This window comes from Pteropus vampyrus, unplaced genomic scaffold (assembly GCF_000151845.1).
Source record: "Pteropus vampyrus isolate Shadow unplaced genomic scaffold, Pvam_2.0 Scaffold239, whole genome shotgun sequence".
Lineage (NCBI taxonomy): Eukaryota > Metazoa > Chordata > Mammalia > Chiroptera > Pteropodidae > Pteropus > Pteropus vampyrus.
Genome location: NW_011889020.1, coordinates 1,308,340 through 1,324,974, shown reverse-complemented (window position 1 = coordinate 1,324,974; position 16,635 = coordinate 1,308,340). Strand labels below are relative to the sequence as shown.

The 16,635-nt window shown below is 49.1% G+C and overlaps 1 protein-coding gene across 10 annotated transcripts in view; it reads right to left on the bottom strand.

Moving 5' to 3' along the window:
* Positions 1-749: 749 nt before the first annotated feature.
* PCMTD2 (protein-L-isoaspartate (D-aspartate) O-methyltransferase domain containing 2) overlaps positions 750-16,635 on the bottom strand; it is an 18,762-nt gene continuing 2,876 nt past the window's right edge. The window contains exons 1-7 of one of the 10 annotated variants that reach the window (XM_023519864.1): positions 16,290-16,629; positions 14,165-15,103; positions 12,992-13,323; positions 9,724-9,826; positions 8,792-9,008; positions 5,989-6,112; positions 750-3,295 (exon numbers count right to left, since the gene is read on the bottom strand). In XM_023519864.1, coding sequence (XP_023375632.1) covers positions 2,922-3,295; positions 5,989-6,112; positions 8,792-9,008; positions 9,724-9,826; positions 12,992-13,323; positions 14,165-14,235 — 1,221 coding nt within the window. In that variant the 5' untranslated portion in view covers positions 14,236-15,103; positions 16,290-16,629 and the 3' untranslated portion in view covers positions 750-2,921. The other 9 variants (XM_011374114.2, XM_023519863.1, XM_011374119.2 and 6 more) reach the window with 9 other exon arrangements.

Sequence of the window (16,635 nt, the reverse complement as noted above, 5' to 3'; positions counted from 1 at the left end):
AAAGCACTTCACCTCTGTGACCTGCTTCCTCAAAACCCACAACCCCAATGTACTCGTGAGAAAAACACCAAGTAAATCCCATGGTGAGACACTGTCACGGTCATCGAAACAAGGAAGTCCAAAACACTGTCAAAGCCAAGGGCGGCCCAAAGAGACATGACCGTCCTGTGGTGCCCTGGATGGGATCCTGGGACAGAAAAAGCCAGGATGAAGGGGACCCGAATAAAATACGCACTTCAGTTAATGACGATGCATTGCTATATGCTCGTTGTGACAATTCTGTAGAAAACTAGAGAGGAGAAATGAAAAGTAACAGAAACCTACGGCATCAAACTGGAAACCCTGGCCCTGGCCACTGACCCCAACCCTGACCTTAAACCCTAAGCCCAAACCCTCACCCTGACCCTCGCTGCCCTTAGCATGTGTTGTCACCACCCAATTATCTTGTAGCATTTTCACGATTTGGAAAAATTGTGCCAAAAGCTAACTACAGACTTCCTTCAGATACCTCTCCTCTCATGGAGTCAGAGCCACATGTCTATCTGGCTATTGCAAACTTCTCATGTTTAATGACAGACAATGCCTTTCCTATGTGCACTAGAATGGTACAGAAGTAAGCAAAAAGACAAACAGGGAAAGAAAACACACGACTCTAATAAAGAAAAAAGGCTATTTTTTAAATTTTTGAAAAAAAAAAGCAGTAGTTAAGAATTTCTATCCCACAGAGGAACAAGCAATGCCAGGAAAGCTAAATGTCTTAACTGCCTTTATTGATATCTTTTATTTATCCACATATATCAGCTCATTAAAATCTGTTTTAGATTTCTGACATTAATACCCTGAAAGTTCCAGACCGGCAAAAGTATTTTTACATACACAGTTGATTTTCACATCACATACTTAATATTTATGAATTCGGTATATGTTTTGCACATGTCTATGGCTTTGCTACTTTCAAGACAAAAGTCACATATAAAAATAGAGACTACTCAGAACATAGAAGTCAACAGTTGTCTAGAATGTGGTTTACAATACAGAGCTTGCAGACAACACAGGCTATATGATCCATCCACTCAAAAACAGTGTATCATACTGAACTCTGCTAACTAAGGTGCTTAAGCACGGGAAAACTCACAGTTCTCCTTTGTTTATAAGATAAACATCAAACTATTTCATGTATGTTGTATCTATATATTTTTAACCAAATTCTGGTTTAAAAATCACAAACTGACAGCATGTAAATACAAAATGTTAGGGAAAGTTGAACATATATAGGGAAAACATGTCTTATGCATTGTAAATAGTTTTTACAAGCTAGCATAAAGGCAAAGGTGGTTTAAAATAAATGAAATCCTTATACAATTACAGGAGAAATTTAATCAAGCAACATAATGTAACAGATTTCACAGATATCATTTACTTATTATGCCCCAAAACGTCCATGTATTGCACAGTTCTCTACATATCAGTTAGAATAATGTCAAACTATGAAGTGCCAGCACATAACTGTAAACCGCGCTTCTCTCTCTGAAAGAATGGGGCTGGACTCTGTCTGAGTCAAAGGCAGGTAACTCACTATGAAGTAACCTTCTCTACAGCAGCTCAAACTTATAAACCTAGGATGATATCCATGTTTTCCCAGTTGTGCATGCTCACAGTATCCTGTGACAAAAATGACTCAGTTACTACAAAAAAGCAAAAATGAAAAAAAAAAAACAAAAAAAAAACAGAATTTACTTAAGCTGGTGAAGCCACAGACACACCTGAACCTCAGCAACACCCCAGAGGGTAAAGGGTAAAGTGAATCAGGAAATCTGGGTGAGCAATGCCACATCAGCACTGAGTTTGGGTTTACTATTAATATTTAACACTATTTTTTTCTTCAGGTAAAAAAGAATTTGGAAAGAACCGATGTTTCCGAACAAGCGACGTGACTCCCAAACACCCTGCAGACAGCTGACAGGTCCCTTTGCCTCCAGGCCCACAACTGGGTCAAAGGCAGAGAGCTCTCTGCGCACGGAGCCTGCAGGCCAGTTTCAGAAGTCACCGTGAGCTAAATCATTCTAATGCAATGGAGCTAGTAAAATACATATATTTGTTCTTAAGAAAAATTACAAAACTAACAAATCTTTCTCCAGAATTACAAAAGATAAAATCTATGAATCAGTACTCTAATGTGATTACAGGAAAATAGCGAACCGAAGTTGCGAAAGCTCAAGCTGTCTCCAGCAGCGTCCTCGCTCTCACGCTTCCTGCTGCCCCGGGCCGAGCCCGCCAAAGCCTCAGACGCGCGCTGCGCACAGCAGGCTGGGCGGGCGACCTCCCCGCCATCGGGAGCAGAGCCGCGGGGTCCACTGCACACAGCTGTCTGCGGGGCGCTCTCAGGGTTACCGACATTTGGTTCTAAGGGAGCAAAAGGCGTCAGGAAGAAACGCCTTGGAGTCCTCCGGCACTGCAGAAAGACAGCGGCAGTTTGGTGCTCAGTCCTCCGCCCCGTTAGTTTTTCTTTTTAAAAATTACAACCGACAACTCACGTAAGAGTTAATGCATTTACTTCAATAAGGGGGAGCTTCTCAGTAATGTGCCCTCCTCCGGGAACCGAAAAGCTCTCAGTGGGACTCGGTGGCAGCCGGTAAGAGGCTGATGCCGTGTGTCCCGCGCAGAGCAGGCCCACCACGTACAAACGTGAGCAACGCAGGTTATTTTCGAATCCGCGAGGCGGGCGAGCGTCCTGTGCCAGGAGCGGGCGCCGGGCCCGGGGACAGCCGGCCCTTCCCAGGCCATTCTCTCCCGCGGGCCTCACGCGTGCCAGACGGGACTTAAAGACGCCCCAGCGTTTAACGAGCGCCCTAGAGCAGAGTCCGGACGAGCTGGGGGTGGGGGGCTCGCTGCTCCTGGGCGCGGCACCCCACTGCCCCCGCTCACTTCTCGCGGTAGTACAGCAGGTAGCACTTCAGGGGGTCGGGCAGCGGGAGGCGCAGCACCTTCTCGCGCAGCACGTTCACCGGAGGCTCCGGCCTGGGCGCCGGCGGCGCGTCGTCCTGCTCAGGCCGGTCCTCCGCCGCGTCCTCACAGCTGTTGTCATCAGAGGGGCCGGACACCCGGCTGGCAAAGACCTCTTTGTCCAAAAAGACGATCGTCTCCATCCGACGGCGGCGCCGCCTGCGCTTGAGCCGGGGCGGGCTCCTCGGGCCGCCCCCGCGCGCGCCCGCCGCTTCCTGCTCAATGACCCTTTTTATGGCGCTGCGGATGGCGATGCGCGCCAGGTCCTGGAGGCTGCGGACCGCCAGCGGCGCTGCGGGAAAGGACACGCGTCACACCGGTCTGCGTGGCGACCCCGCGAGCCCCGCGCCCTGGCCTGGAGCCCTGCAGGCGCACTGTGCGCGGGGGCAGGGCGGCCGGCGGGGGCACCGGTGCGCCCGTGCGCGGGAACCTCCAAACATGCTGACCCTGCGCGAGAGGGGAGGGGGCGGAGCCGCACACGCGCCCACCGGGGGCCCCGTGAAAACCTGGGGACCGTCTCGTGTCTCTCACAGCCTCTTTCGTCACTGCTTATGCTCCTCATTCCTGGACCGTTTCGTCCGCGAGTTAATACAGCGAACGCCCGGCTCCAGCTTCCTACCTATTTTAACGTTTCCGCGGTGCTTTACAAATTGGGTATTTGTTTATTTTATTAGAGAAAAGCGAATCACATTTCTAAAGAGACAAAACCTCCAAAGCACACCAAAGAAAAATGACATCTGTCAATCAAATTCAACCTCAACCTCAACCCAGGCGAACGCTGCTTCTCGCAGTGGGAAGAAACCAGCCCCTGTTTAAACACGTTCAACTGAAAATCGGCATTACTGTCCCCTCCAGTGCCCACACACTCCAGAAGCTCAGCCCACCCTCAGGACGGCTCCTGGGTCATCTGTAACATGTCACCCAAACCAAAGGGGGGGTGCGCAGACCCTCCGCCAATGCCTGCCATCCCAGGGGGCTCTCGGAGAGCACCCGCCCAGGCCCCCAGCACCCTCTCCCCATGCCTGCACCGCCCTCCGCCCCCTCCCCTGCCTCCATGGTGGACACCAGCACTTTCTTGCCCGGAGCACCATGATCGAGCTCACCAGCCCACTGGCTTCTGCTTCTGCACCCCAGTCCCCTCACCGTCCCACTTGCTATTGCTCCTACGTCTGCGGACGTGAGCTCTTCACAGGTCATCAGACCCCCTAGTCCCGCCTCCCCGAGGTGCACGCGGGGGAAACGGACCTCGTTTGCTGTGGGGAGTGAGTCTCTCTTGCTGGCTGCCCCTCGGCGCCCAGGCTGGTGCTGCTGCCCACGCCTCTGGCTTTACCATTCCCCCTCCAAACGCTTACTCTTGCTGTGACTCCCGTTAAGAGAGACCACACGCCGCTCCCAGGGTTCTGACCCAGTCCTGCCTGGGGTCCTGAGCCTCCCGCAAACCCGCACCCACAGCAGACTCCCACATCCGCCTCGGAAAGGCCCCAGCTGCCTGACGCCGAGTCCTTTCCACGGCAGAGGCCAGGATCTTGGGTTTCACCTTCATCTCTAGTCTGGACAATCCCAGGAGTCTCCGAACTGCTTCCTGCCTGCAGAGTCCGTCATGGCCGATGCACCTGACCCCGTCCGCCCCGGGCACCGACGCCCTCTTTAGTCCTTGTCTTCCACACGACTTTCCTCATTTAGGAAACTCTGGCTCCCGAAAATAAACTTACAAATAACCGGACTGCCCAAAGACATCACGATTCTCATCACTCCATACTCGCTGTGACGCCCTGGCCTCAAAGCACACACCTCGACCTCGGGGTGCCCTCCACGTGGTCACGGTCCGTACCCAGGCCTGATTGAGCGCCCCCACCAACACGCTGGTCTTCAACCGGACCCGCAAGGGACCCAGAGACCCCACCAGCAAGGCCCTCGCTCAGACGTTCTGGTGGGGTTCCCAGGTGGGGCTCCCAGGGAGCACAGGCCCCCTCCACCTCGGCACAGGGGTCCTGAGGACAGAAGCGCCACATCTTTGATGCGAAATCTCTAAGGGCTTCCCGCAGCCTGTGTGACAAGCCCAAGTCCAGTTTCCCCACGTGGACTGCACCGGGGAAGTCGCCTGCTCTACCACTCTCCCGAGGGAATGCCTCCGCCCTGCGGGACCATGCACAGCATCGCGTCACGCCCTCCGTCAGCCCCGCCTCGGTGCCTGGGTGCCTCCACGTACTCCGTGTACTCCGTGGCTGCTCGCGGCCACATTTCAGGGGCCACGTCTACTTCACATGACCTGTACTCAGCAGAGAGGAAGGCTGAGCACCACTATTTGACAGGTGATTCCTCATAAACAAAAGAACAGTTCCAAAAAGAATTCGCCAACATGTACTGTCTCTGGGTGGTGAGGTTAAAGGTAATTTTTTTCTTCATTCTTTTTTTTTACATTTTCTAAATTTTCTAAATGATCAGAAATCAGTACATGACGAATGGCTTTATTTTAAATAAAAGCATTTGGGATTCCTGTGGCTGTATGAGTTTTTGTTTAACACAGAACACAACACCTGGATGGATGTCGGCCCTACGCTGGCTGGCCAACGCTCGGTCTGCTCCCTGAAGGGCTGGAAGGCAGGGCATGCCGGGTGAGCCCGCCGCCACCCGCCAGCAGGATGGCTGACACATGCCCACACAGTATCCCCGCGGGGCGAAGGGACCCACAACCACAGGAGCTCCGGCCCCCTCCCCATGGCAGATGTCACTCCCTGTCACATGGGTCCTCTGCTTCCAACATCATGACCAGCAACAGCTCTGAAGACTTAAAGGAAGGCTAAAATAATTTAAAATTTGCTAAAAATAGACTTAATTTTTTAAATGCCTAAAAATCACATGGAAATTTAAGGTCATGATAGGTGAGAAAATGTCCTTTAAAGTAAAAGATTCGTCATAAATTTTGTTTCTCTTCAAATTCTAATGAGATTTAAAAGATCTCAAAGTTAAGGTCTTTTTACTTACGTAACTGGACAAGTCGTGATTTTCCTGACTCAGAATGGCAGGGCTGGATCAGAGGAGCAAAGGAAACGGCCAGAATCTTTTTGGTTTCCCAAGCAGAAGGGCCAGTACGCGTTATCTTAGTCAACTATCTCAAAGACAAAATGAGAACATTGAAAATGGTTTGGCTCCTGGTATGTTATATTTAAATACAATCATCTGTATATGTAACCTAAAAAGACACAGATACGCTAACTATGAAATAACCTGACAATACGGGCCCCCAATGTGATATGACGTGAAGCACACATAACTTAATATTCTTGCAAACAAGTTTAGTCTGAATGTATTCAAACTTCCAGACCTAACTTCTGTTTACAAAAAATATGTATGATGGAGACAGAAGTTAAGGGCAGAAGAGAAAACAATCCGAGAAGGATCAGGGGGACTCTAACCGGACAAGTCTTCTGGGCTCTCCATGGAAGTCCGCGGTGGGGGAGGTAAGGGGGGCCGGTACAGAGGTGGGAGTTCTAAGACACAAACCACCACCTGCAACGCTTCGACCTCCACTGAACCCCAAATGTCGCTTCTGGAGGATGGGAACTATAAAACAAGCTTCCTACGACAGGCAGGGGCTCGTGACCACAGACCCGACAGCAGCGATGACTGCAGAGTCGCTGCCACGCCCGCAGAGGCGCCAGGCCATCCTGGGCGTGCAGGAGCTTAGCTCACTCGGGCGGTACACCCTCAAGTGTACTGAAGACACGCGGACTTAGGTATGGGCACGACACTGCTGTGAATCCCAGTGTCGGGAGCATCAGAAGAACCGAGTCGACCGCAGGGCCTCCTGAGCGTTCCGTGTGACTGTGCCAGTCTCCAAATGACCAAACAGGTCATAGTGCTATTTCTGGTCAGCTCTGACATGCTAGGATCACAAGCTCTCTTACCTAAAAATACCTAAGCCAGCAAATCCTCTAAGACTAAGATTCTACGTTATGAACCTTAGACACAGATGAGTATCGAGAAGCTACTCACATTCTTGCATATTAGCAACCACTTTTTTTCAAAAACGTTTTATAAAAGGAAAATTTCTAGCTATAATGAACATCAAATATTTAAATATAATTAATAAGCAACGTGTGAGCCCTTAAACAACCTATGAACCCTATGCCAAGTTCTGAGTGAGCAGATGGGTATCAGAGCCATGTCTGCAACTGTCAGATTAATCGAGCCGTGACACAATCCCAATCGAAGGTCTCACGTACTTTTGCAATACAACCAAGATTTCCAAAATCGTGTGCATGGCACACTGAAAAGACTATTCAGAGAACGGAGCCCAAGGATGGGACATCTAGCCCTGTCACCACTTGGCAGAGAGCTCTTCAAAGCAGCAGTGAGAAAGCCAGCAGGATCCGACAACGTGTGCCTCTCCGGTCTAGTAGAAGGACATAAAATCCCCCCAAAATCCTGAACTAGTTCTAGGAATCAGAAAGCCAGTGACAATGCTGACACCAACAGCAAACTGGGTGGCTGGGGACCAGGACTTTTAGCATGAGAGAAAAGGGAGCTGACAAGGCTGAAAAGGTCAAAAAATCCCACTCCCAACTTACATGAGATAAAGGACAGAAAGAAACGCAGCAAACTCTCAGACAAATGGCCTGATTTCTTCAACAAATAAATTGAAAAGTATAAAAGAATGAACTTACAGATTAAAAAAAAAAACCCTTAAGAGATATATCAATCAAAGGCAATACATAAATCTTAAAAATAGAGCTTCATTCAAATAAACTAGTCGAACAAATTTTGAGACAATCAGGGAAACATGAACACTAGTTGGACATCTGAGGATATTAAGAAATCACTATTAATTTTTTAGGTTGATAATGGTTTTGTGATAACGTTTAAAAAAAGAGCCCCTATCTTTTACAGATACATACTGAAACACTTATGCATAAAAATTCCTTTAATGTGGGACAATCACAGAAGTCTTCAGATAACGGTTACTAAGTGACAAACTACATACAGACTAATGTCCAATTACACAAACCAGATGACAACCTGGTCGACAACTCGGCAGGCTCCTCGCCAGCACGAGGAATGGTGGCGGGGGGTGGGGGCACGCGACCTGCAAGTCGTGCACTCTCCAAGGCCATGCGTTCTAAATCGCTCGCACAGTTAGCTTTCTGAAAAAGAACGGCCCAGACACAGGTACGAGGCCCACCCACTCGGCCGTCAGAGTGGCAACTGTGAGCAGTGTTCCTGAATGTCTTCTGGATTTTCTAAAATGAAGTTACTTTTCAAACAAGATTAATGAAATGCTAACATTTGAAAATTGCAGAAAATTGGGAAAAAATGCACCATCTCCTAATTTCTATCATTTGTTTTTCCTAGTGTCCTCTGACTGAGGGACAGTCTTCCTGATGGCCAACGCGTGTCTGATTCATCTGCTCACTTACTACACTGTTTTCCCCACTGAAACAGTTTCGAAAACAGGCAGGAATGTGAACGAGCAAAGCTCCCTACCAAGCAAGGGATTCCTGCAAAATACCACCGCAGGTTTTAACGCTGAGACTAACAAGCGAAATGGAATCACTCTAACAGTTTTACCTATAACAATTCTAATAAAACAGGCCTCACAGACTACGGGTGGGGGGGGGCAGCAGAGAGAAGGGAGGGGAAGCTCTGTCTGGGGACCCCACAGGAGCCGGGCCCAGCCCTGCCTTGGCTGTCCCCATGGCCGGTCCCTGCCTGTTTGCTCCTCTGGGACGTGGAGGGAGTTGTAACAAGGGCTACAAGGAAAAACACATGCAGACTTCCTGGCACAGACCTTGACGCTCGGGGAAGTGAACACGCCAGTTACGTGGGGCCTGACCTTTTCCTCCAGCGGCATGACGAGGATGCCCCCGACCTTGAGGAGACTCTTCATGTAGTCCTCGTGCTGCTTCTGCACGCCAGCCCCGCAGTACACCCGGTCGTACTGAGAACAGCCCGGAGAGATCTCCAGGCAGTTGCCAGGGACGAAGGAAGGTTCACAGAAGTCAAACCTGGAAGCAGGACAGGTTTTCCGTGACGAAACCTATCCCACTGTATCACGGCTCCACAGCACATCTACGCTAACCGCAAACCCGCGGCGAAGAGACACGGTGGACAGAGACAGAGGCTGGAAGCCAGACTTCCGAGAAGCAGACCACCGATAATGAGGACGTTAGAAACTCAAACAAACGTCGTGGAGGGGATGTCGTAAGCAAGATCCCCGCTGGGAGCATCCGACCCCCAACCACCACCATCTCTGCTCCGCTTTTGATCATGTCACTCAAGAGCTACCACAGGGAGGTGAAACGAGGGAAAATTACACTTGGTTTTTCTAAAAACGATAATCCCTACGAGCTTTAAGGTCTTCTCCAAAAATGGCAAGAGCCGGTTATAAACATTGTCTAAAGACAAATGCAACCATTACGTTTTAGACATAATCCAATGATAAATGTCTCTACCAGAAACACGAAAACTAAGTAAAATGAACATTTTATCTCCTTTTCTTAGCTGTGATACTGGTGAAGAATCACCTTCACCGGGTAGTACAGCTAAGAAACCCAAAGCCCTTCACACCGCAGAACATGTTTGGGTTGTTAGGGTACACACAGGCACACCCCTGAGCCTCCTGCCACCCTCAGTCAGTTCGCCAAGGACCCGACTTCTCTCCATCTCATCGGAGGTTTAGGTTGTACCCGACACCCTGGGCCGGACGGGACCTGGTCTTACTTGTCAAAGCTGCTGCTCGTTCTGATGAAGGAGTCTAGCTTCTGCTTTGCATACTCGACGACATCTGAATGAAGCTCCACCCCGTGGTTCACCCCAAAAGGACCTGAGAGGTTTCAGAACAGGAAACTTTTAGACCTAGAGCAAGGACTCTTACTCCCCGTTTCTATCTATCGACTGTGACGCATCAGACTCGGCACGTGTGATCTCAGAGGTCCACAGGGCTGACGGCTAAGGGCACCGCTGGCCCGCGCCAACCTCTGCGTACGCGGGCAGCCTCTGCTCAGCACCTCGCGAACACTCTCTTCTCTGAGCTACTGATTCCACAGCTCTCCAAAGCCTGAGCCTGCCTGCTCTCTCACTTTTAAAGCATTATTTGAAACAGATAAAAAGCCAAGGTCTGAAACCAAGAGTTCGAGGTTCTACTAAAGGATTGAAGAAGAAACACGTACTTTGCAAATGAAACTTGACACAAGATTATTTTCCATTAAAAGTCCCCCAAACACTCAGATGTGGGCATTTTAATAATTCTCACAAAATAGGTTTTAATCATCATTAAAATAAAACCATAATTCCAAGTCACGATGAAACACATTTTCGTTTTTTTTTTTTTGGCGAGGCAACCCTTGGTTGACCTCACAGATTGCAAGGATCTTGTCAGCTTAAAATCCTTATTTTTTAATTTTTTTATTTTTTACGCCTATGGTACCTGGTCTTCCTAGGTGGTCTCCCATCCAAGTGAAACACTTTTTATAGCAAAGGAAATTTATCCATTATGGAAAATACGGCCTGAGCCCAGTTAGTGATGGTCACATTCCCTCTGTAAAACTTCCTGGGGGCAGGTCTGCTGAGATCTGAGGGGCACAAACCCCTCAGTTAAGTCTCCGTGGAGCGAGAACCGTTTCTATGCAGGTCAGAAACAAGCAAGGCTCATCCATATCGATGGAAGGTAGGACACTGCTCACCCTCGGGGGCCTCTTACGGGGAAGGGGGCACGTGCGCGTTCACGTTTGTGATACACCTGAATTTCTGAAAACCAAAAGGGCGTGTGGGACTGGACACGCGTCCAGTCACAGGGCAGCAGCGTCCTGCGGGGACATGGGTAAAGGAGCACATCTCCACCTGCCACACACACGGCTGCTGCTGAACGACCTCTCGTCAAACACACTCCATCTGGGAAGTCACATTTCCCTGTTCACATCGAACCACAGCAAACTTCAGGAGATCCTGCTTTCCTGCTTCACGAGCCACTCACCTTTCCCTGACGCAGTGGGGGAGGTAATTCTAGTAAGAGTTACAGGACGCAGCTTCTGCTCCCAAGAGGCTCAGCACTAAACAGAGTGGTAACATCGTCCCCCCACCCACCCCCGTGAAAAGATGGCTAGCAGGGGAGGAAGGACACGGGGTCAGAGGACATGGCACTGAGGTCGGACCCGCGATGCCCCAGGCAGAGCAGTTCCCACATCACACAGCTCATGCGTCATGTCTGAGGCAGGTGTTCTGTCCTCTCCTCACTGCTCAGGACCACAGGAAAGGACAGCCCTCAGCCAAGGACAGGATCCCACAGAACAAGCCTGGGAACATGGCGGGAAAGGCATGAAGTTCAGGGCCAGGCAGAAAGGCTGCTGAGGTCAGAGAGTCGGGGCCTGTGTCACATGTGCAGGTGCTAGGAGGCCAACGAGGCTCTCACCTCTGGAGGGATTTGTGAGAGTGTTAAGGCTTCAGAAAGCCAGGAGGCCGGCCAGGGACACGTGGCACCTGGACACACGCAGGCTTCTCCCTGCAGGTCCACAACATCTGTCCACGAAGGCAAAGTCTCCCGTTAGCGCCGTGAAATGCGCCACGGCAGGACACGGTGTCCATTACCGCCGAAGACCCAGCTGTCCTCCCTGCGGATCGCCCGACACCTAACGGAACTCCCAGTCCAGTCGACCGGTCCCTGAACCAGGCAGGCCAGGTCTAGGGGTACCAACCCTGCAGTCGAAATCCGCATATGAATTTTGACTCTCCCAAAACCTAACTACAGCCACAAATTTTCAGCGAATTCCAAAGTATGTAAATGTATAAAGAAACCAAAAATTTCATTCCACGTCCACAGATGCCAAGTGTCACTGCTGAGATTCTCTAGAGCAGCCTGACCGTGGCCCTGTGACATCGTCCCCACGCACAGGCTCACGCTGACTTGATGACAACATTACGATACTTAAGGCAAATCCTTTGTATTTAGCAAATCCTGTCAGTTCCAACCTCAAAACGCACAGATGCCCAGCACCGATGGACCGGCCACCACTCCATAGGGCAGGGACCAGTGCCTGCCATCACTCTGGCAAGACCAGTTCTCACTCAGAGTAGAAACAGATGCCAACAAGGGAGAGCTCGGAGGTGCCCTCCAGCACGCCTCAGCAGGCCGATCAGGAGTCAAACTGCTCAGCAAGCTGAAGGCGAGGCCTCCAGCCGGCCCACGAGGCCCCACACGTCTCGCTTTGTTTGCTCACCGAGGCCTTCACCCTCCCCCTCATCTACAGCACCCTAAATTCTTTCAAAACAACAAGCTTCTTTCCAAGTTCACTAGAATAAAAGGGCCCAGGGCCGGGTCCTCTTTCTGGCTGGTAGATGGCTCAATAAACGACCCCTTTTTTTTTTTTGCCAGAAAACCTCCTGGCCATGAAAGTTATTAACACACATTTCCCCCACTAACACATTTTACACAAGGTGGGAATTAAATTAATCCTCAGTTATCTGATACTGTTGTTTAAATACTAAAAATAACAGATTCCCACGTATAGTCGCAAATCTTGTTTGTTTGAAAAAATAGGCTAAATGGCTTCAAATATAATAACTTGTGAAATCCCTTTCATCCCTGGAATTAATCTAAAAATAAACAATTTACAGGTACTATCTCTTTTAGTATTAAAAAAAAAAGAAACTGTTTGAGAGAACTTTAATTCCCAGGAAACTTTAACGCTGAGTGTCCTGGGAACTTTAACGCTGAGTTCAGAGGCAGAGTGACAGGGCGGGCGGTGAGGCCCAGGCCCACACACCTCTCTAGGCCGTCAGCTGCCCCACACCGTGTGCAGAACAGGTGGTGGAGGTACAAGTGGGAGGCGACAGGAACAGAAGGGGCCTTCCCTTAACCGGCCCGTCGGTGACTGGGAACGGCACTGCACAGCTGCTGGGAAGGCCAAGGGCAGTCACCTGGTCTCCACCAGGAAACTGCCAGCAGACTCTGCTCTCCTCCCCCAGGGGCAGTGTCCCCCAAGTCCCCCGTTACCTAGGATGAGCCCCACCATGGAGCTGAGGTAGCCAGTGCCACTGCCCAGGTTCAGGAACGAGAGCCCAGGCTGCAGCTCCAGGGCCTCCATCACCTCCGAGTAGATGCAGGGGGCCGACAGGTGGATGTTCCCATGCTTCCATGCCAAGTCTTTGTAAGCGTTTTCTCTAAACTCTTCAAGATAATAATCGGCACGATCGATGGCTCGGAAAGCTTGCTCCACCAGTTCAGTCCGGATGTACTGTGCTTCCTTCAGGTTATCGATCAGCTCGTCGTTGTCTTCTCCAGCGCTCACAGCACCTCCCATGGTCAAGGTCGACTTCTGACCGACACTGCAATCAACAATCTTTTTAAAGCGCTATTTACAGCAAAGGTTAGAGCAAGACAGTAAAAGTTCTGAACACATACCAATCTCAAAATCTGAATTCTGAAAACTGTCAACAACCACCTACCCCACCCCCAAGGATGCCAGATTCAGAGGGGAAAAAACAGTTAAATGTGAAATTCAATTATTTCCATCCAGAAGTTAGTTTGTAATTTATAGTATCAAGTGAAGTCAAATGAACTTAAGAAAACTAAAACATATTTAACAACTTTAAAACACCATTAAAATATGAATTTGATACTCTCCTAAAAGTTTTCAATCTAGGAAATCAAGATTTTAGGGTTAAAATGATCTTAAGTATCTATCTGCCTTAACAGATTGATACTTAAAATCGCTTATAAGACAGCAGACATGTCTAAGAAATCATTTTAAGAGCAACTTCTCTTTGAAGATTTCAAAAAGATATTTTGTAATATCTTTTCTTTATAAATCTTTAAAACAAAAAAAATAACTGAAATTCGGGTAAACAACAAATACTAAGTTATTCATTACTTATTTGAAATTCAGATGTAAGTGGTGTTTTTTATCTGGCAACTCTACACCCTTCATGCGCATAAATGTCAAGCCCAGGAAGCCGGTCCATCTGCTGATTTGGATATTCTGATGTACAGATTTCAAGGAGAAACAACATCCACAAAACTCTCTTACCCAACAGAACATATTGTGACAAACCCATGCCTGTAAAAAATACAAAGTCTGCGCTGCCTACAATTGAGCGGAGCCCTACTCCCCGCTCCCACGCCTCTCTGCAGGAGGGGCCGGGCTCTGCCACCTTCTCAGACATTCACCAGCTTTCCGCTTTCTTCCCAGCCACCTCTGAGAATAAAAAGGGACCCGTATTCCCCTCTGGTACCTTCATGGAATCCAGGGAAAGCGCCCTCAGAGGTCTGACTTCCTACACTCACACAAACGGCTTTTCCAGTTTTATAATGAACTGACTCCACCCAACTTTTTCAGAATACTGGTTTCACTTCACATAAAATCGTAACCTTTTACAAAACATCTCCTAAATTGTTGGGGGGGAGAGTAAACACCTGACCTCTCAAAGACTAACACATTTTTTGAATCGGGCAACTTGCACGTAACACGCTATAATTTTGTTATCACAAAGTTTATACTTGCTCTCCCCTCAAAACCCTCTGAATGTGTAAGAAAAGGGGAGTCGTAAGGACACACTGGGGCTGCCAGCTCCACACACACACCCCCATTCACACGGCCGGCAACTGTGGTCGGAGAGGATTACCCAGGAAGACACGACCACACGCGTGACTCTCCAGCTCCCTACACAACTGTGTGAACGGTGGGGCTCATCACAAACGCGCTTTCATTTTACGATTAGGACAGTTTGTCTTCAGGAGCAAGATTTTTAGAGCAGAACATCAGATTTTACAAATCACTCGCTTTCCACCCCATTTAGTCTCAGAGCCCTCGTTAGGTTTTGGTCCATGGCCAGTGCGCACGGCCGGGTAGCACACAATGCTAATGAGGTCAAATCTAATCTTGAATAAGCCACTCGGTTCTGAGGCTCAAGTCCACACCCCTAGTCTAGGACAGTCATCTTCAACTGTGGGTCACTGATTAGCAGTGGAGTGCTGTCTGGCTGCTTCTGGGTCTGCTGAGGGAAAGGCCAGGATCCACACATCCTCCAAGCTGGGTCCGAATGCCACCTTCTGCCCAGAAGCCTACAGATGACGTGCTATCACTACGCCGACACCATCACTCTACCTCTAGAAAGCAAACGCAAACTGTGTATTAGGTGTGCTTTACTTTCCACTAAGTACATATCACTTATTTTCAACTTTGCCTCACTTTGAAGATTTATTCCACAGACAAAGCTAGTATTATAGTAAAAATAGCTGCAACCTTTTCACAGGCACCACCTGCTAGTCATGATCTTTTTTGGGCTACATGTTATAAGGCAAACTGGGTAGTTACGTTGCTCATGATCACACAGCTGTGTGTGAGGAGAGGGCTGGAATTCAAGTCCAGCACAGCCTGGCTAAAGCAAATGCAGCTTTTAAAAATTCTCAGGAAGCAAGCGTCTTCAACATGTCACACCTTAGCAATCTTTGCCCAAACATGACAGACTGAGAAATTATGGGGTAACCCTACCTGATGCCAACGGCAGGATGCATGTGACCATCTGTAGGGTCTGTCATTTGTCATTATTATTGGCAGGAAATCTAACTTCCTTCACACTGGAAAGTCACTGCTTATTACTGACCATCAATGTGACCAGTCGCAACCCCACCAAAAAAACCAACAACAGGTTCAAACACACCTTTGCCAAACCAAATCTGGACCTACGATCCAGTTAAATCCAATTTTTCAAAGTAATAGCAAATGATTTTTGGGATGCTGCCCTTGATTACACTTTGCAACCTAATGTAATTCATGTTCCAGTGACTGGCCGCAGCCCAACAGGACTGCCTCACCCTCAAACGGCTCCTTCCAAAACTCTGTGCCAGGTGCAGCCAGAACAGGCTGAGCGGCAGCAGGCCCAGGAGGCCAGCACCGTACAAAGCCATGACAACAGGGGTCATGATTCCAGTCCCGTGTTTGTCATACTGCACACAGACGGCCACATTCCAATGTGAATGTCACTTCTTGAGGGGAACATGGATAAAGTGATTCACATGGATGAGCTGGGGAAAGGGAACGAAAGCCGCACCTCCTGCCGGAGTAATGATGTACGAAGCTGAGATTCTCATCTCAAAACCATAACTCGTACAGAGACACAGAGGGGTTTTAAGAACTTCGAAGGCTGCTATGTGTACACATCCCCGGTCTCATAAAAGCTGGACCAGTAGGACACACGCTCGATAGAAACAATTTCTACGAAACATAAAGAAAAGCGTTCTAACACCTGGAATTGCAAAACACAAATTATTCTCATAAAATGGACAGTCTCACCCCCAAGGATGTCCCAGGTCCGAGCAGGTGGGTCCCGGGGGAGGCGCTGACTCCCAGGCGGCCTCTCGCCCAGGGCAAGGCTCATTACCCCAAGCTCTGCCACCAGGTCTCGCTGGTTTATAGGGAGCCGACTTCACCCGTTTTTCAATGATAATCTATCCAAAACCCAGTCAGAATAGTTTACTTCTGCCACTCCTTTGCCAAAAAGACGAAGAAAACGATTACAGGTACACGAATAAAGAGAGAGGAAGAGATTGAGATGACTTTTTCGCATTCCCTACAAGAACGAGAACCCAGGCACCGGCCCGGGCCGCTCCCCTTCTCCAGCCACTTCGGGCCTCTTGCC